The sequence below is a fragment of the Neovison vison genome, chromosome 4 (genome assembly GCF_020171115.1).
Source record: "Neovison vison isolate M4711 chromosome 4, ASM_NN_V1, whole genome shotgun sequence".
Classification (NCBI taxonomy): Eukaryota; Metazoa; Chordata; class Mammalia; order Carnivora; family Mustelidae; genus Neogale; species Neogale vison.
The window spans coordinates 11,470,022-11,490,457 of NC_058094.1; the positions used below are offsets into that span (position 1 = coordinate 11,470,022).

The 20,436-nt window shown below is 49.9% G+C and overlaps 1 protein-coding gene across 4 annotated transcripts in view; it reads left to right on the top strand.

The window, feature by feature from the left end:
* The window catches only part of LOC122904295 (CYFIP-related Rac1 interactor B), a 520,830-nt gene that overhangs the window by 397,774 nt on the left and 102,620 nt on the right, over nucleotides 1-20,436 (top strand). For 3 of the 4 annotated variants that reach the window (XM_044244941.1, XM_044244948.1, XM_044244945.1), the window contains one exon: nucleotides 18,179-18,231. In XM_044244941.1, the coding sequence (XP_044100876.1) occupies nucleotides 18,179-18,231 (53 nt within the window). Of the gene's footprint in view, nucleotides 1-17,655; nucleotides 17,732-18,178; nucleotides 18,232-20,436 lie in introns of those variants that run through there. The other variant, XM_044244942.1, reaches the window with a different exon arrangement.

Below are 20,436 nucleotides of genomic sequence, written 5' to 3' on the forward strand. Positions count from 1 at the left end.
TTCCCGTTCCCGCAATGAGGACCGTCTGGCGTGGTCCCTACTGTGGGGGCCGTTCTGTGGCGGCGGCGGTGCGGGGGTGGGGGGCTCCTTCCCTATTGACGCAGGTGGTTGCCAAAATCAGAGATCATCTGGGGACTGACTTAATTTGGGTTCTTTTGAAATATCAATGAAATGGAAATTTCAGAACATGCAGAGACTTTGATTCCTGCAGACATCTCTTTTTTCTTAGACTTGACCTTGAGGCGGGGGACAGGGATGGAGAGTCACATCTGTGAAAACCAAAGGCATTTCTCCCCTGTCCCCTCATACCCTCATCTAGAACTTGACCATGTGTCCAGGTCTTCTTGTCAGGATCTGTCATTCTCTTGGCCTGTTCCCTCCTGTGTTTTGAAGACCAAGTGAGTGCCCTTTCAGGACCTTTATGCTGCATGTGGTGCCCTGGGACAGGGCTCCCGAGGGCTTCTCCAGCAGCGGGGGTTCGAGACACATTACCTGCATGAGACCTACATGCTGGCCACGTCCTACACTGGCAGTTTTTTTGTTTTTCTAACAGTTTTACTTATGGAGGCATTTGGTAGATAAGGGCCTCCCAGTGATATCCGTGCATAATCCCTGGACCCTGTGAACACATCCCCTTACCTGGCAGCAGGGACCTGGCTCGGGTCATGATCTCAGGGTCCTGGGATCGAGCCCCCATCGGGCTCTCTGCTCAAGTGGGGAGTCTGTTTCCCCCTGTCTCTCTGCCTGCCTCTCTGCCGACTTGTGATCTCTGTCTGTCAAATAAATAAATAAAAATCTTTTTTTAAAAAAAATCTTAAGACAGGAAAAGCACCCTGGATCATCTGGGGGCCTCCTAAGAGGGAGGGTCAGAGTCAGAGGGAGGTCAGCCATGGAAACGGGGTCCAAAACCAAGACCCGAGCATGGCTTGCTGCTGGCGCTGGAGATGGGGGAGGGGCCCAGGCCCAGGGATACGGCAGCCGCGAAGGACCAGAGGACATGTTCTCCCCCAGAGCCTCTGGAGGCGGTGGGGGCCTGCTGACACCCTAGTGGAGCCCCGTCTGGATTTCTGACCTCCAGAATTCTAAGATAACAAAGTTGCGTTGCCTTAAGCAGCTACATTTGGGGTGACGGTAGCAGCAGCAGCAGAAAACTGATTCAAGGTGTAGTTCACGTGTCATAGAATCTACCCATTTCACGTATATGGTTCAGTAGTTTTTAGTCACTTTACCCACTGGTGCAGCCATGACTGTAATACAGTTTTAGGATATTTTCATTACCCAATAAGATGCTTCATGTCCCTTTACAGTTACTCCCGGACCTCAGCCCCAGGTACCTACGAATCTATTTTTCGTCTCCCTAATCTCGTCTATAAACTTGCCATCGGGGTGCTTCGTAGAAGTAACATAATGTACTATGTGGTTTCTGGGTCTGGCGTTTGTACGGAGTGTAATGTTCTCGAGTTTCCTCTGCGTTGTCGAACGCATGAGTGCTTCGCTCCTTTCCACGGTGGGGGGATGCGCCGCTCCACGTGGTCTCCTGCCTCCACGCGGGTTCGTGTCTCCACTCCACGTGGGTAGACATTTGGGTGGTTTCCGGTTTGGCGCTCACGGATAACCCGCTGTCAGTATTCGCGTGTGAGTCTTTAGATTAACGTAGGTTTTCCTTTCTCCTGGGCGGATACGTAGGGGTAGAATTTGCTGGGTCGTATGGAGTTTTATGTTGAGCTTTCGGAGGACCTGCCTCACTGTTTTCCAAAGCGGTTACAACGTTTTTAATTCCCACCAGCCATCTAGGAGGACCCCCTCTGCCTGGCTTTTAATTCTCAAAAGATGGTGTGTTGCAAAAGGGGCTGAGCACAGGCGTGTGTACATGGCCGTGCATGCACGGGCACACGTGCGTTCATAGGCACACACCCACAGAGCGTTTCCAAGGGACTGTTTCTGCTACAAGTAATTGGCTGTAGCAGGAGGTAGACAAGAGAAGAAAAGCCGCTCTCTTTTCTGGACTTTGAAGAAATAAGTTCCAGCAGCTTCTCTGTATCCTTTTTCCTCCGTGCCCTCATTGTAAGCCCTACAGCTCGACAAATAAATAGTCTGTTGGGGTTCTTGACCTGTGATGTTTGATCCTTCCTACATTGTCTTATCGCCGGGTTTGTCTGAGCATTTGCCAAAATCTGGGGTTTTGGCATTGGGTGAGACCTGATATGGTACTTTCACTATAAGTTTTGAGACAGAAAGTTCCCGCCATGAACGGCCTTAAGTCACCATGTTTTTCTCCTTTACTCGAAGCTGGTCTGCTCTGGTATTAGCACACCATCCTCCAGTTCCAGCTTCTGCTTATAAGTTCTGCTTTCCCCTTTGTCTGAGCAAGTCTAGACTCCACTGGGTGGGGTTGGGAGTTGGGGGTGGAGGTTGGGGAGCAGACCCAGAGGTTCAGTCCTCAGAGGACTGCTTACCAGGGGTGCGGTGGTGAGGGGCCCTGGCCCTGCCGTGGGGGCCGTGATGTGGGGTGAGATCCAGACATAAAGCAGGATTATCCAGTCTGGGCTCGGTGGGTAGGGAGGTCCCTCTCTGTTCCTCAGCGGAACAGCTTAATTGTGGATTGAGATCAGTAAAGGCATCTGGCAAGTATTCCTCTATTTTATTCTCTTTATTGCTGCCTGTGCAGAAGAGTCATGTAGACTTTGGTCATTGGCTTCCAATGCCATTGGATCCCATGAGGAAGAAATTGAGTGATTTTATTGTTTTCATTAGAGACACTCAGTCTGAGGAGAAACCCTGCCCCAGGCATCAAGGCCCATACCTAGATGACCGGCTGTAGAGCTGGACCCTGGAGCTGACCAGGCCAAGGGAAGGTTGGCCCTAGGCAGGAAGCCAGCCACGTAGGCTCTGACCCTGTGTCCTAGGGATGGACTGTGGGTGTGGTGGTGTCAGCCGGCCGAGCGGCTGAGCTGTTGATGGGTGGCAGGAGGGGAAAGACTCAGAAAATTCAGGATGACAACCAAGGTCAGCAGATGGGCCAAGCCCTCGAGGAGCTCGAGGGGCTCAAACCCCATTCAGTGGGGGTATTCCTGACATTTTTGAAGATGAAGAAACGGAGGCTCAGAGAGGCTAAGTGACTTGTCCAAGGCCACACAGCGAGCAAAAGCCATCAGCCAGAAATTCACCTTCTGGGCTGTTCCTGAAATCACTGTGACCTTGCAAGATGTTTTTTCTTTAGAGATGAATGAGGCATACCCGACACAACCCCGAGCCATGAGGGATGTCCTCAGACAGCTTGCCGGGTCCGGGAGAGGGCAGGTATTTTCACAAAGAGCCGCCGCCGCTGTTCCTGTCTGTGTTGCTAGTGTTGGGGGTGGTAGTGGAGAGCGTGAGAACCCACTAAGTCTAAGTAAGACGAGAAGGCCTCAGTTGCTGAGACCCCAATTTCCAGATGAGGTACAGTGCAAAGAGCAGAAGATACATGTGGCATAGATGACTTTAAGTGAGCATATACTAATTAGTGTCACAATAAAATAAAATGGAGGTGAAGTTATCTATAATGTTGGTTGATGGGCAGCGTGGGGAGGGGTGGAGTCTAGAGCCCAGTGTTTGCCCAGACTCCTCAGCCTCAGGACTGTGTGACCCTGGGTTGGGGGAGGGGTGCGGTCATCTCACTTCTCAGATTACCAGGTTCCACTTCTGTAAAGTGGGAAGGCTGCTTCCGAAGATCTCTCCAATCTATTTTGACATGAGCTCTGCACATTGGAGTCAGAAATGCTGTCAAATGAAGTTTAGTGTCAACGGATGTTTTAGTCAGAGAGTTTTCCTGTGGCTTTGGATGAAATGTCCACAGCTGGTGGTGGTTCCAGTGGAAACAAACAGACTCCTTTAATTTCCATGACAAAGGCTCATTGATCCCAGAGCTGCTTCATCTTAGGTGGATATTGGAGAGCTTTGGGGAAGGTCTTGGTAGCCTGGGAGGGTAGAGGCTCTGTGTACGAGATGCTTCCCACACATCCTCCCTCCCTGTGGAGAGTGGGGGCTGTGACCTCCAGGGAGGGCCTGTAGGTCACAGAGCCTGAGGGGTCGACCTCCTTCTCCAAGAGCTCATGGTGGCAGCTGCTGTTTGGAAGCCTTGCTATGGGGCGGAGTGTGGGAATGCCCCTGGATGAAGTCGGGGGAGTTCCGCGGAGGAGGTCGCAGATCTTCCCTCCAGGTGGTGTCCCGGGGTATGAAAGGAACCTGCCTCATAGTCTGTAACCTGTGAAGGATGTGCGCAGTAGGAAAGGCAGCCTGGGAGATGCAGGGAACGGTGAGAGTCTGGGGTCTGGGCTCCACAGTGAGAGAGGGATGCTTTGTGCACCATGGCCGAGCCGACGGCCTAGGGCCTGGAGCCAGCCCTCCCAATCCTCCAATACCCCAACCCTCCCTTCCCCCAACCCTTGCCATCAACAAGCCACTGCTTCAGGCCTGAAATGGCAACCAGGGCAGGAAGCGGGGCCTGGCAACAACAGGCAGCTTCCTATAAACCCACTGAGGACTGTCTGTCATTGCTCTGGGTTGCAAGCGACAGAAAACAAACTCAGGCTACCTTAGGTTTAAAAAAGATAATTTCTTGTGTCGGGCCTGGCTGATGCAGGGGCCGGATTTTGTCTCTGTCTCTCAGCCCTGCTTTCCTTCCTCCTCATTTCTCAGGCAGTTTCTCCTCTCCAGATGGCAGCAGCCTCCCAGCAGCGCGGACTCGGGCTTATGTCTTCTCCTGTTCACCACGCCATGGGGGAAACAAGGCCTCCTCTTGCAGTGTCTGGAGCCCGACCGCTGGAGGAGTCTCTTACTAGCCACTTAGGGTCCAGTGCCTGTTCTTGAACCTCAAGAGGAGTCTTATGGCCATGTAGGGTCATATGCCTGTTCTGCAGCCAGCCATGGGTTCTAGAAGATTCTGTGCTTTGATTGCACTCTCCTAGCTAACATCCTGGCCCCTGGAGTATGTGCAGGGGAGCATTGGGGAATGCCTCATTGGAAAACTGGTGCCATCACCAGATGGAACACGGAGGCTGGGCAGGCAAAGACGGCCCCTGCGCACCGCAGGGAGCTCAGCATTGACTTTGCTTTGGCCTGCTTAGGGAGGCTTCTGTTGAAGCGATGGGAACCTGGATGGAGTGAGTGGCTTAGAGAGAGGGAAGTACGGTGAGTCTTGCCACTGCCGTACCAACCTCTCCCCTCCCCTCTGTCTGTCCGTCTGTCTCCCTCCAGCAAACTTCTTACAGCCTTGTCCCTCTTCTGGTCACCCCCACATTTTGTGTGTGTGCTTCCTGCCCTTCCCCTGTGACCGGGTTTGATGGTCAGACTGCCTAACCTACCAGAGTAATTTCTGGAAGCTTCCACAGAACCTGATGGTCTTCTTTTCCTTGCTGGGTCTTGGGGGAGGTCTGGGGGTGCTGGGGGCAGGGGGGCCCTGAGACTGAGGGTTCTGCGCAGCAACCACTTCCCACCCCCTTCCAAGTATTTCACCACTGATCCTGCCACCCTGGTGTGAAGCAGCGGCCAGCTTCCTGCTCGTGGGAGAGCTTTTGGGGTGGGGCTGGAGTAGAATGTTCCTCACCTCCATCCCTCCCCCAGCCCCTGTGCACACTCCCACCCTCTGGTGATTTTCAGCGGGGCCTTTCACAGAGGGAAAGCCATTGATTTTTGTGGTTGTCAATTGAGAAAAGCAGGGAAGGTGACTCTGGAGAGGGTGGCTGTCCCCATTTGCCGGTGCTCTCGGCTGGCCTTGTGCGCTCGTTCAAGACCCACAGCCCTTCCCTCTGAGGTTCTGCTAGGCCACCTCTGCCCATGCTACTCTCTTTGCACCTTTTTTTTCCCCCCTGTGAGCAATTCAGGTTTATAGGCCTGGGAGACGGTGCAAATATTTGATTTTAATCAAGGAAGTCTGGAAGGAGGACCAGAGCAGGGCAACTTCTCGCTTTTTTCTGGGGGCTCTGGCGGGCGGGGTGGGGATGACTCTCGTGTCCTCGGCCACCTCAGCAGTCATCTGGTCCCCCAGGGTGGTCCAGGCACCCAAGAGGAGGGGTCGGGAGAGGGGCTGTGGGGTGGCTCCGCTGGCCCACGGTGGCCTGTGGGAAGAGAAAGGGGTAAATAAGGCAGGAGGGTGCACCCTGGGGAAGCTCTTCTTGGCCAGAATCCGGAGCAGGGAGCCGGTGATGAGACGGGTATGCACCTGCCATCTGATCAGTCCCTGCCACCTGTCGGTGCTTCCTGCTGGCCCCATCTGGTCCCTTTGATCTCAGCTAATCATCCTCCCCACAATCTGCAGTGGTGAACACTATCATTCCCGGTTAATAGCTGAGGAGGCTGGGCCCAGAGAGGTTAAGAAGCCGGAGAGCGCCCAGCTATTAAGTGGGTCCCTAGGTGGGTCAGAGTCCAAAGCTTACCCCAACTGGCTGCGTGTATAGTGTGCACAGGGTGCTCTTAAAAGAACCCCCTGACTGTTTGGAGTCCTATGACTTAAAGCCCTAGAATACTAAATGAGAATTTATCTTAACTGGCAGAGCCTGCATGTTGGCCAAAAGAGGGAGAAAAACTGGTGTGTGTGCAGGGAGGGTGGCGGGGGATGGGTGCGACCTGGGTATCAGGAAGAGAAAGAAGCCAGGAGCCCAGAGTTCCTGTCCCGGCCCTGCCCCCCGCGTCATGGGGCCTGGGGTGAGTCATACCATCTCTAGGAGCTGGTTTCCTTTTCAATGAAATGAGGGTAAGAACCACAATAATAGCCTTTATTGCGGGCTTCCGTAGTGCTAGCCCCGGCCCTGGGACGCCAGGACCAGAGAGGTACAGGACTTGGGCTTCTGCCTTGGGGGGCTCAGGGGCTAGTGGGCAAGGGGGACACCCCCCACCATGGCCGCACTAATGCTACACATGAGACATTAGGCAGGTTTGTTTTTGGAGGGGTTGGTTCTGGAGAACCAGAAGGTGGGAAGGAGGGGGCCAGCTTGGGCCCTAACTCCCGCTTTAGAGCTCTCCAGCCTTCTCACTGCTGCACTTGCCGCCAAGGGAAGAAATCCTTAAGAAGGAGACTTCTTCCGGCAGCCAGTGGATAGCGCTTCTCTCTGCTGGGTACCCTTCTCATCTTGGCTGCTTTGGAGAATCCTCTTCCCAAGCATTCGGATGAAAACTACCCAGTCTCCAGTCACCTGAGAGCTTTTTGCAAACACCAATTCCCAGTCCTGGGGAACACTGTTTTTGAAAAGCTCCCAGGGTGATGGTGATTTGCAGCTTGCCCCTCTGGGGACCCTCCTCCAGTTCCTGCCCTGGACGGGTTCCAGAGAGGATCTGCCACAGGGAGCTCCCTCAGGAGGCAGCAGGCGGGTTCCCGCGGGAGGGAGCAGGGACAGGTGTGCAGGGGACTCTGTGCTTGAAGGACCAGCTCTAGGGTGGTCCCCTGCACACTCTGCTCCAGGTCACCCCTTTTGGTCCCCTCCCGGGAACAGAGGCCTGCGAGAGCCTGTGTCTTCTGCGCTGCTTCCTCCCCGCTTTGCGACCTGGCTGGATCCCTGTGCCGGGCACCGTGTACGGCCATGCTCAGGTGACCTGGCACAGTGTCTCCCAGTTGCCTCGTGCCTGCTGCCCCGTGGCATCTCCTGATGGGACCCAGTGACAGCCGTCCACAGGCCCGGGAGAGAAATCAAGTCACAGTGAGGCCATTGGGACTGCGGTGGCAGTTTAGAATCCAAATTTAAACCTGACGTGTATTCTGAAGCTCTGGTTGAAGTGATCCCATTTCTTCAGTTTTGGGGCTCAGAATCAAATTCTTTTTAGCATTTTTACCTAGATCTGGTTTATTTTTTAAAAATATTTTATTTATTTATTTGACACAGAGAAAGTGTGAGCACACACTGGGGTGGGGCGGGGCGGCGGGGGGGGGGCAGAGGGCTAAGCAGACTCCCCACTGAGCAGGAAGCCTGGCCTGAGATCTCCACCTGAGCCACACAGGGCCCCCCCACCCCTCCCAAATTTGGTTTAGCTGCTTCTAAAGAAATTTGAAGTTCAGTGGGCCAGCCACTTCTGAACACCTTTCCCTAGTAAATTTGTAAGGATTACAGATGAAGAAACCTGTTTTCCCAAGAAGCTGTGGCACGTTTGTAAATGAGGGAGTCCAGATTGGGGCCAAGGCCTGTCTGACTCCAAAGCTCGTTCCTCTGCACAGCTGTGGACCCCAGGTCCACGTACATAAGACTGGAGCTGAGCTGGAAACAGTAGCCACTAGGCACAGGGGTTCTTTAAGTTTGAACTAATTAAAATTAATGAACGTGGAAAAACTCAGCTCCTCAGGTACATCGGCCGGAGTGCAGGGTCTCAGTAGCCGTGTGTGGCTGGTGCCGCCGTCCCCGGTAGTGCAGACTGAGAGCATCTGAGCATCTGCTTCCCTGTAGAAAGTTCTGTTGGACTTTCTGCATGGGACAGAGAGGGCTCCGGGCCCAGCCTGTACAGCCGAGCATGGTTAGGGGGAAGAAAGCGTGAGCAGGCCCTCTGACCCTGTGGGGATCTACTACGAGAGATACGTGGCTTTACTTGCCACGGAGGGGTTTCCTGGGACTTGGGACTTGCCTTGCTAAAGCTGGAAAATTCCCTGACAGACTGGGATGAGTCGGTCCCTCTGTTCATCACTATTTCCTTGTAGGTGTCACTGCTGTGCCCAGGTCCAGGACATACAGTGTTTGGCAAAGGGTCACTGAAAGCTCAGGAGTGAGCTAGCCGACTAAGGGATGGCATCAGTCAGGGATTCAGGGGTGAGACATACCCAGCAGGGGCCCCCATCTGGAGTGAAGGCCCTCTGAATGGTACACCGGGACCCAAAGCTGGCACCTGGGAAGCGGTTAAGCGGGGGAAGGAGCTGGAAATGGGAGGAGGCCAAGTGACCGTCGCAGGGTGGTGGGCTGTGGGGCAACCTGGTGGCTGGTGTGGCTCTGCTCGGATCCTGCTGTCTGAGCCCAGGCGGCTTCTGTCCTTCCAGTCTTCATGTCCCCGCACCTCTAGAACCAGGGATACACAGAGAGGATATTCTGTGCCTTTATCAGTGTCACTTTTTCTAGTAAACAGTGATACGTCTTTAAAGGCGAACCATCGTGACACAGAGCATGTGGCTGATAACCTGCATTTCAGGCACGTGGCCTATGTGGCCTTCCTCTTGCTCTTCTGTGGGCCAGCGGCTCCTCCCTTCTCTCCTTTGATAAGGGCCAGAGCTAGCCTGCAGGGCCCACGCAAGTTTAACCGAGATGCCGTGAAGTCTGGTGCTGTGGCTGTTTGGCACGTTCTTTTCCTTCCTCCTGCTCTCCTCCCCTTCACCTCCGTTTTTTTCTTTCTTTCTTTCTTTCTTTTTAAGATTTTATTTATTTGCCAGAGAGAGAGAGAGAGAGAATGCGAGTACACACAAGTAGAGAGGCAGGCAGGGGCAGCGAGAGAAGCAGGTTCCCTGCCAACCAAGGAGCCCGATGCGGGACTCGATCCCAGGACCCTGGGATCATGACCTGAGCCGGAGGCAGCAGCTTAACCAACTGAGCCACCCAGGCGTCCCGCTTCACCTCCGTTTCTTAAACGAATGCCCTGCGGAACGACAAGAATCACAACCACTTATGATACTAAATACAGTGATAATTAAGGTTATCAAAGAGATGATTGGTTAAGGCTCCAAAATATTTATTTTGAATATTTACTAATGTGTTAAGCACCCTGTTTCGACTCTTCCCTTCCCCTAAAATACTGGAGATTTCTTAAGGTTAAAGATTTGTCCTAATTCATCACTTAGATGCAGGGTTGCAAGTACTACAGCTTCATTAAGAACCTTGTTACATATGTGAGGGATAGATCATGGGAAAACGGGGGCCATGGGTGCACTGTAAGCAGGGAGGTTGTGATGAGGGAAAGTAGAGAAACCATGTTTGTCTTCTCTCGTTTGCAGAATGTAATCCTGAAAATGGGCCGTAGCTCTAGGAGAAGAGATGCAAAGGGAAATGGTAATTAATAGGTCCCATTGCTGACTGTTGTCTTTGACAGAAAATGCCTGGTGTTAACAGCCATGTGTTCCCAGATCCCAGGCCTGGGGCTGGGAGGATTGTATGCTCCCGTGGCATTTCGTGGTCTTTCAAGAGAGAAGACGACAACTTCAGGGGGGCAGTGTGTGAAGCCTTTATTCCTTCAGACGCTAGTATGACTAAATAGGTGAGATGAAGCTACTTTTTGCAGGGGGGTGGCGGTAACCTAAGCTAGAGAATATTTATTTATTTATTTGTAAGGTAGGCTTCCACACTGGGTGTGGCACCCAGCACAGGGCTTGAACTCAACAACCCTGAGATCAAGACCTGAGCCAAGATCAAGAGTTGGACATTTAACCAACGGAGCCACCCAGGCAACCTCCCTTTCCCACCACGCAAAGCCGGAGAGTTTTTGTAAACTTGTGGTGGACCCTAGAATCTGTTACGCTCTCTCAGAAGAATCCCAAATTATGTGTAGGGTTCGCATCTGGGTAGGGAAGGTGCATTGAAGTTAGGAGTGTTTGGTATGTTCCGTGACAGTAGGATTATAGAAAGTCGATGTATATGTAACTTCGTGCACGTGTGTGTGTGTGTGTGTGTGTGTGTGTGTGCAAGCGTTCAGAACCTTCTATAATCCTCAATATCTGAAGTACTTTCTTAGGGTGAGGCATATGTCTGGTTTTGCAAATAAAAACAGTACTGCTGAAGATAGTAGGTCCTGTTGTCATGTAAAATTGCCATAGCCAGTTAGCGCTAATTATAATGAGGAAATTAAGCACCTGGGAGTGTGTTTCAAGGACATCTCTCCCCAGTACCTTAGCTGCCTTTCTGGACTGCCTACTTGGCAAGAGCATAATGATACAGGTTGGCAGAGCGAAGGAGACCCTGGCAAATAGGAAAGGGGGTATTCTGAAGGGATCAAGGAATACTTTAGAAACTCCAGCATGGCGGATGGCTTCTCCAAATGCTTTTATTTCCACGCTGCTTCTTTGATGCTTTCTGGTTCTGGAAAGGTCGGGCAGAAGATGGCACCCACCGTTGTGAGTCCGGGAGTGTGTTCTCTGGGGATCCTCTGTGGCAGTGGGGGCTCCAGACATGGCAGTTTTTCCAACAACAGAAACAAATCAGCCAAGATAAACTGCAGTCACCTGCATGAGGCTTTCCCACCACCAACTCACACAAGTAATTCAGCGCTTGACCAACAGGAGTAGTAACAGAGAACGTGAGTTCTGGAAGTCTTAATGTTCAGGAGATAGGAATGGCTAACTCTCTGAGGTACTATATACACTGAAGAGGAGAGAAACCACATTAGTACTTCTGCTCCCAACCCAAGTGCCCGCCACCTTCAAGGTGCTTATGATCTCACCAAAGGAGCCAAATGTTGGGTGGTTATAAACATGGCGTACGATGGGGTCTCAGGTTCAGATGGTAGAGTTGAGGGAATGATCGACGTGAACGGCAGCACTGCCCTTAACACTGTTGTCCCGGAATGTTACCTCTGTGTTTCTGGTTCTCGTTCAGGCCAGGTGTCTGGCGCTGCCTCTGTGACCCGGTGCTTGTGTTCTTCTTCACCCCGTGGCTGCCTCTGTCAGAGCCCTCGTCACGTGCTGTTGCAGGCGCCAGGGTGCACGCTCCCCCGAGGGTGAGGGCTCGGAGGGAGGCATCTCTGTTGTACTCTCCATCTTTCTTGCCCCTGTGAAGCTGCCTGACCTGTGACAGTCAGGTGAGGGCCCGCTTCTGGGCCACAGTCGTCTCATGTATCATCAGGTGGGGTGAGGGAGGTCTCTGAGGCCTCTTTCATATAAGGCCACTTGTCCCATCCTTGAGGGTTCGCCCTTTGTGACCCAACCATTTCTTAAAGGCCTCACCTCCCCCCCCCTTTTTTTAAGATTTTCTTTATTTATTTGAGAGAGAAAGAGCCAGAGCAAAAGAGTTAGCACCCACAAGCAGGGGGAGGGGCAGAGAGAGAGGGAGAAGCAGACTCCCAGCTGAGCAAGAAGCCTAATGTGGGGTTCAGTCCTAGGACCCCGGGATCATGACATGAGCTGAAGACAGATGCTTAATTGACCGAGCCACTGAGACCTCCCAAGGCCCCGTCTTCCTCTTTTTTTTTTTTTTAAGATTTTTTTTTTTTTAAAGATTTTATTTATTTGACAGACAGAGATCACAAGTAGGCAGAGAGGCAGGCAGAGAGAGAGGAAGAAGCAGGCTCCCTGCTGAGCAGAGAGCCCGATGCGGGGCTCGATCCCAGGACCCTGGGATCATGACCTGAGCCGAAGGCCGAGGCTTTAACCCACTGAGCCACCCAGGCGCCCCTTTTTTAAAGATTTTATTTATTTATTTGACAGAGGAGAAGCAGGCTTCACGCCAAGCAGGGAGCCTGATGCGGGGCTCCGTCCCAGGACTCTGGAATCATGACCTGAGCCAAAGGCAGATGCTTAGTGACTGAGCCACCCAGGTGATCCAAGGCTCCAACTTCTAATGCTGTCACATGGGATGTTAGGATTCCAGTGTGTGAATCTGGAGGGAAAACCCACATTCAGACTGCAGTAATTCTTCCTGACATATAACATGCATATAAAGCAGTGCCCATCATGATTCTTTTGGGATGTATGTTTTAAGTCCAGCTGGTTTAAAACTTGACCCAGCAGACGTCTGGAGGTGGAAGCACAGGGAGCACAGTGAGCTCAGGTACAAGCAATAGGAGGGACTCCTGAATTGTGAGAATCCTGGCCTGGGTACAGCAAATACCCAGGCACAGCTGTTGATGTCTCCCATGCTCGGCACAACGTATGGAAGATGAGGACCGGCATCCCAGCCGAGCGGGGCAAGCCAGAGGTTTGGAAATTTTCATAATAAAAGCTCGTGGTTTGGATTAAGCAATTATACTTCTTTTTTTTTTTTAAATTTTTTTAAAAGATTTTTTTTTTTTCTATTTACTTGACAAGGAGAACAAGAGAGCCCAAGCAGATCAGGCCCCATGTAGGGCTCCGTGCTCAGCAGAGAGCCTGCTTCTCCTTCTCCAAGATCTCTTTTTTAGAAAAGACCTGTGGTTTCTCAGAACTGAGGGGTAATGTGAATCTGTGGGAGAATCTTACCTTCCTCTCTCAGGAGGCAGGCGGGATCGAGAGACTGTAACTCACCGCAGTGTTAGCATTTCCCAGTAACTATGGAAACTGCGGAGCTTTCTCTGGGCTACTTTCTCTGGGTTGATCAACCAGGCACCTGTGCAATGATCACAGTTTTCTTCTTGACAAAATTACAAAAAGCACTGATTTGCTTTGAAGTCTGTTTTCCTAAGTTTGTAAAATACCGCCCTAATATATTTTTTTTCCGTTATTGTCAAGTCCTTTGACGACTCTAAGAGGAGTTTCAACGTGCTTTGGAAGATTTATCAGGAATTCTGAATAATAATAATTCTTATAAATAGCTAATATTAGCAGAGCGTTTGGTATAGATTAGCCACTGTTCTGAGGGGAAGTTTTATTAAACAAGTGATTAAGGGTTGTTGGAAATATTACAGAGCTCTTATAATTGAACAGGATTATGGGTATAAGTTTATGATTTTATTACCAGGGATAGATGAATCATGGCTAAGGGAAAAAAAAAAAACAGCAAGTGATAAACAAGCCAATCAAATTACAAGATGAATTCACTCAGGAGGAAGAGTAATTATTTCAGTTATTTTTGTGTGCTTAATTAACATTTATTAGGTATCCTCTGGGTCACAGGCACCGTTAGGTACTTTTACGTCTGTATTTTATTTAATTACGAGGAGTGCTTCACTTCCAGATAAGATTTCCCGTGGGTTTCCTTCGGCTAATGAGTTATTCTAGCTGGTCCTGCTCGTTTGGTGAGTCGCCTGGGGAGGCCGAGAGTCACCGTGGTGCTGGGGTGTCATCCCTAGAGAGACTTGGAGTGGACAGGGGTGGGAGCCAGGGGCAGGATTTTTAAAAACAACTTTCATCCCCCTCCTGCGAGTTCTGGCTAAGCCAGGGGTGAGGACGTCTGTGTTGGGCTCTTGGAGATGTTTTTTCACCCACAGGGAAATACTGACTTGAACTCTCCAGCAGCCAGACGGCATTGCAAACCTTGTGAGTCGTTTGCTACACCAGCTGGAATAAGAAAAACACCTGTTTCCCTTTGTTTCCTACGAACTGGGATGTGGGAAGCGTCAGGATAACAGCTGAATGACGCAGGCCAGAAAATGTGGCCCCAAACGTCTCAGACCCAGAATGGCCCGCGGTACTTAGTCTGTTGCTGGGATGTGCTCCGGGGCGTGGATCTTGCCAGTGACTTGCCTGAGGTGTTGTTTTTTGATTTTTGTTTTTACTTAAAACAAACAAACAAACAAAAAACCTTAGGCAAGTTAATTTTTTACTTAAAAAAAAACAGACTTTAGGGGACTTCTATGCTAGAGGTAATTCCTTTTAATGAAATACATACATAGGCACAGAGCACAGGTCTGTGAATAAAAGGTTTAAGAGGGCGCAGAGAATTATGAGGAATTCTTCTGGTGGAGGAATTATAGGTCCAAATGGCTTCTTTAAACGTCGTCTTTGATGTCATAGTCAAGTTGTTTAACATCAAAACATTAAAAAAAATACGAAGGAATTAAGTGGTGTGGGGAGTTCAACTTTGCTTTAAAAATGGTTAGAGCCTGAGATCACATCACCGAGAGTTAACCTAAAAAATGATCCATAATCAGAAACATATCCAGTCCCTACAAAGTCCCTAAAAGGATTCATGGTCATCTTCACAGATCGATTTGCTTCAGTGGGAACTTTTCGTCCTGCTCCGAAAGCCCCGGGAGTCGTGTGATGTAACTGGTGGAGAGAAACAACACAAGCTTCCATTAGTTCCATCCATGTTAAGCACGATCCCTGAAAATAAACCAGTTTTCTGGTAGAGCCTTCCAGTTAAGAATGTTGTGTCCTTTGGAAAGCGTTGTGGTGAGTCTGCCAAGAGAACCGGGGCAACTCAGTCACTCCTTCGGGCCTGGGGTTCTTCGCTGTGTCACCAGGGGATCGTCCTTGTCCAGGTGGGGTGACCTGGGACCCTGGCGTCACCTGTAGAGTAATGGGGGAGAAGCATTGAGGGGGCCACTCTGGGTCTCGGGTCTCCGCCCTGGGCTCAGAGGGGCCGGGGGTGGGGGAGGGAGAGTGGGGGGCATCTGGATGTGGGCTCATTTGCAGAGAGAGGAAATTTGTTCAGTTCTGTAGGCATCTTCGGGGATCTGTCATGTGTCAGGCAGAATTCCCAGGTGCTGGGCACGATAGGATGACCAAACTCCGTGTCAGCCCTCAGATAGCTTCCAATGTCCTGGAGGAGGCAGAGCGGGACACAGGGAGTCCCAGCATTTCTTCAGCTAGGCCAGGGGCTGGGTGGGAGAAGGGGGTTGGTGGGAATGCAGACTGTCTGTGTGAGCTCTGCGTGGTTTTTTTTAGAAACAAAAGACAAGGAGAAGAGACAGCTCCCTCTTTGAGTCACTCTGCCCAGCCACTCCTCAGGGGAAAAGAAAGAGGAAGGAGGAGGGCCCACGTGGGATGGTTGGGACTTCCCTGATGCCCTAGAATAGACCCAGAGGCTTCTGCATGCTGATTAAAGGACTGTCAGGGCAGGAGGAGGACCCGGGCTCTCAGAAGACCATAGAAACAGCCCTTAGGGCCAAAGGAACTTCAGGAGGTCACCTGGTCCAGGCAGGATATCCTGGCAAGCCCACCTGCTTACATAACCAGGTCTGATATCCTACATCTCTCTTCCCACTGCCTGTGCTTGACCACGTGGACCAGCAAATTAGCCTGCAGGCCTTTGCATGTGCTGTCGATTCTGCTTGGATCCCCTCCTGCCTGGGCTGGGCAAATTCTAACTTGTCTTTTTGTTTTCAGCTTAGATACCACCTCCTTGGAGAAGCCTTTCTCATATTCCCCGCTTGCCATCCCTCGCTGAGTTAATTAAATATCCATTTCTGTGATTGCCTAACACCGTACTCATCACTGTTGTATACTTTTTCATACTCTGCTATAATTGGTTGTCTGCCTGTCATTGGTCCACTAATCCACAAGAGCTCCTTGCTGGCTGAGATGGTTGAACTCCTGGAACTATCTCCACGGCCACGTGCTTGGCACGTCATAGGGGCTCCGTAGATAGTTCTTGAAAGAATGAGATTTCTCACTTTACAGCAGATGCTGTCGTAGCTCAGAGGGTTACACTGCCTTACCCAAAGTCACACAGCTCTGAGAGACCGAGAAGGGGCTGGAGCCCATGTGTGAGTCTAAAGAGGAGACAAGATCAGATCTGGTTTCTAGAGCCATAGTCCCTATCATGGAAGTGAAAACAAGTCACCCTTGACACTTTTCTTCTGAGGGAGCTACTTGCTGTCTCCTGGGTTTATCTCTAGGTGATGCGATGGCCAGCTTACTCTTTGTCTTCTTAAAACAAACAAACAAAAAGAAAGGGTTTTCTGAAAGTTAGTGCCCTTTTTCTGCTTTCAAGGTCCTTTTTCTGAAGGCCCTAACAATTTCCCCAAGAAAACAACTTGCTTCCATTCTATACTTTGTAAATCGGTCAAAACATTTGAAAGAAGGAAAAAAATTATTTTAGGTACTTGGAAGACATTGGGAGAGGGGTCCAGAGAACTGTAGGTGTGGTGTGTGCGTGTGCGTGTGCGTGTGCGTGCGTGTGTGTGTGGTGTGCACACACTTCCCTACAGGGCATGGGGCATGTGTTGCACATACTCAAGGATAGAGCTTGTAAGTATGCTTAGATGGTTCTTAAATCCCCTTTCTTTGGATACCAAGCAGTTCTGTGATCATGATTTAAAAGGGCATTTTAGGGGCATCTGGCTGGCTCAGTTGGTAGAGTGTGTTACTCTTAATCTCAGGGTTGTGAGTTTGAGCCTCACATTGGGTGTAGAGACTACTTAAAAATATATATGTATTTTAAAGATTTTTATTTATTTATTTGACAGAGAGAGATCACAAGTAGGCAGAGAGGCAGGCAGAGGGAGAGAGAGGAGGAAGCAGGCTCCCTGCTGAGCAGAGAGCCCGATGCGGGACTCGATCCCAGGACCCTGAAGTCACGACCTAAGCTGAAGGCAGCGGCTTAACCCACTGAGCCACCCAGGCAAAAAAAAAAAATATATTTAAAAAAAAAAATTTTAAATGGAATTTTAAACCATTCACACAGAACTGGAACAAAAATAAGAAAACCCGTGCAGGGAAACCAGAGGAGAGATGGGGGGCGGGGGGCACAAGGGGTTGACATGATCAGCCTACAGGGTCCTACTACCACAATCAGGTTCTGCCCCCAAACCTTTTGTGAATAAAGCACGGCCAGTGGAGTGGTTTCCTGTGGTTCAGTACCCAGTGAAAAGCACAGAGAACACATTAAGGCAGCTAAAGATGTAATCAAAATAAAGGCCAAAAAAGGCATTCTGGTTCTCTTCCACACGATAATGAGAACATCTAGATGCCATGGACATTGCTCTCATCTTCAGGCTCGTGCTGGTGACTGTGCTCCATGGGACGCTGGTTAACTATGTTTCTATGAAAACGCCCTTTGATTCATAAGTTTCTGCTGCTGTAAGAAATGTTGAGGGTGACAAGCATGGGGTGCTGTACATATTTATTTTCCTTTCTCAGCCAAGAAGAAACCTAAAACAGGAAGTGATTCAGGGATAGAATGATTCAGACCAGATCAAACTCAAGTTGGGTTGGACCAAGGTATGCTGTTGTAACTCAGAGTTCTAGCGTCCTTTATCTTAGAATTTTGAATTTGGAAGGACAGCCTGGCCCCACTCTTGGTCCCCAGGACGCACAGTCCAGCCACACTGTCAGTCATAGGAGTTCGGTTTGGGTCTTTGCTCTTTACTCGGCTATGTAACCGTGAGCAAGTTACTTAACTTCTCTGAATCTCCATTTTTTTTCTTTTTTAATCTCCACTTCTTTATTTGTAATACATGAAACTACTTTGAAAGTTAAATGAGAAGGATGTTTGAGAAACATGTTCTGTAAACTTTAATGGTCTGAAGAAATGGAATTTGGAGTTGTTATTCCCAGACCTTCTCTCTGATATGGGAAGACTCATAGTGGCTAGCATTTCCTGGGGGCTTACCATGTGCTCAGGTCTGTTGTTATTTGCTTAACCCTTGCTATACTTCTGTTTTACAGGAGAAGAAACTACGGCCTGGAGTTTGAGTTATTCGTTCAAGGTTACCAAGTTGGTAAGTAAAGGTGGATTTGACCATGGCCGTCTGCTTCAGAGCCTGTATTCTTCACCACTACACTGTGAAGAAAAATGAAAGTGGATGGTAATATCAGGCCAGGACATGGATTTCAGTTCAATAGAAATAACCTCCTGTTTCTGTTGAGATTAGAATCCATGTGCTTTCATTTTGCTGTACGTATATTTAGAGAAACTACCAGGTTATCAGGTTAAATCATTGATTTCCATGAGAACCTTGGAGGGCAGGTGACATTCTCAGCCTCCTGTGACCAGTAATAGTAATAATCGCTGACACTTACTGAGCACTGTAGAAGAGCTGATCTCGTGCCAGGAGCTTTGTCTGAATTACCTTGTTTAAATTTCAAGAGAGAGTTGAGGTTCAAAGAAGAGAAGTAACTTGCCCAAGTTCACTCCAAATAAAAGGGGTTTCTCAGTCCATCTGGGCTGTTATAACAATAACAGACTAGGGGCCACTGAACAGTAGAAAATTGATTCCCACAGTTCAGAGGCCGACAAGACCAAGATCAAGGTGCTGGCAGAGGCGGTGTCTGGTGGGGCCCTCTTCCTCGTTCCCAGGTGGCCGTTTTTTCACTGTTACCTCATGCGGCAGAAAGGGTGAGGGAACTGTCTGGAGGCTCTGTCATCAAGGGTGCAACTCCCATTCACGAGGCTCCGTCTTTGGGACCTAATCACTCCCGAAAGCTCTACCTCCCAACACCATCCCGCTGGAGCTTGGGCTTCAGCATAGGAACCTGGCGAGGACACAAACAGGGGTAGAGACAGTATTCACATCTGAGCAATCTGGGGGGAGAGCCAGGGCTATTAACTGCTGGGAGGCTCTCATGGAAAACCAGCTTGGAGAAGCTTGGTACCTTCTACCCCCACTGGCACTTCCGTTTTCTGCCTCTTTGGCCCCTCGTCTTCCTGGTCTGCTCACCGCCCTGCGCTTGGCTGGCTTGCCTCTGGAGAGCATTAGCTGTAGATCAGAGATCAGGCAGCAGGATGCTTTGCATCAATCTCTCTTGTACGCTTGTAACTTTTATGTTCATGGAGGTATAACTTATTGTAAAATGCACAAATCTTTTTTTTTTTTTTTTAAGATTTTATTTTTAAGTTATCTCTATATCCAGCATGGGGCTCAGACTTAACAAACCCAAGATCAAGAGTCGCGCGCTCCACAAACTGAGCCAGCCAGGGGCCCCTTGATGAATTCTTACTATACCACCCATCTTGTCCCCACCCAGATAGGGCATTCGGTATTTCCATCTTTCCAGAACATTCTCTCACGCCCCTTCACAGTTAGTGTTGCCCCAGGGCTAACCACTATTCCGACCTACGGAAGTCCTATATCCATCTTAGCACGGATTCCTGCTTCAGACTTATCTACATCCAAATATACTTATTCAACAAAAACAAAGTACAGATAAAAATAACACTTTGAATAGCGTGGGTGATCCTGTCATTCCACCCAACAGGCGTCTCTCTTGGAGTGAGTGTGAATGAGAGACAGATCTGCCGTTCCTTCTGTCACTCTTTGTTCCGATGGCTTTTTAGAGTGTGAGCATCTTGTGCCACCAAGGGTATTTCTTTTATTTATAGATTTTAATTATCCTACAACCCAGCTCTGAAATCCAAGCCAGCTCTTTCTTTGGGTGTTCAACCTAGGAAACCAAATCCAGTGCTGAAGGAACACCGCCTGTGTTGGACCTGTGTTGGGAGAGGGCTTGTCAGTCTGCATTGTGAGATCTTACTGTGCGATTTTCCAGGAGAATTTTGACTCCTTTCAGTTTTCACATCCGTGCTGACTTTGGAAGCTAACCCTTGAGTTAGCTGCCGTTGTGATGTGGACAGAGGTCAAGCCCGGGGTAGGTTGTTCTTTTAGACCTGGAGACCTGAACATTCTGCCATTGTGGCAGACTGCACTGATTTGTGCGTCTGTTCTGATATGAACGCAGAGTGGGCTGAAATAGAAGATTTGCATCTAGGGGAGCTCATCAGAAAGCGAAGTCTGCAAGTGCAAGAAACAGAGAGAGAAAATTAAGCCAAATGGTTATGTGGGCTGAAGCCATGACTGCCTGTGGGGCTTTTGTATCCAGGAAAAGGCCATAGAGTCTGGGTGTTCCAATTTTAATGCCACAGTGGGTCTAAAATGAAACTCGGGCCCAAGGTGGAATTGAGCCCTGGGAACCATAACTGTCACACT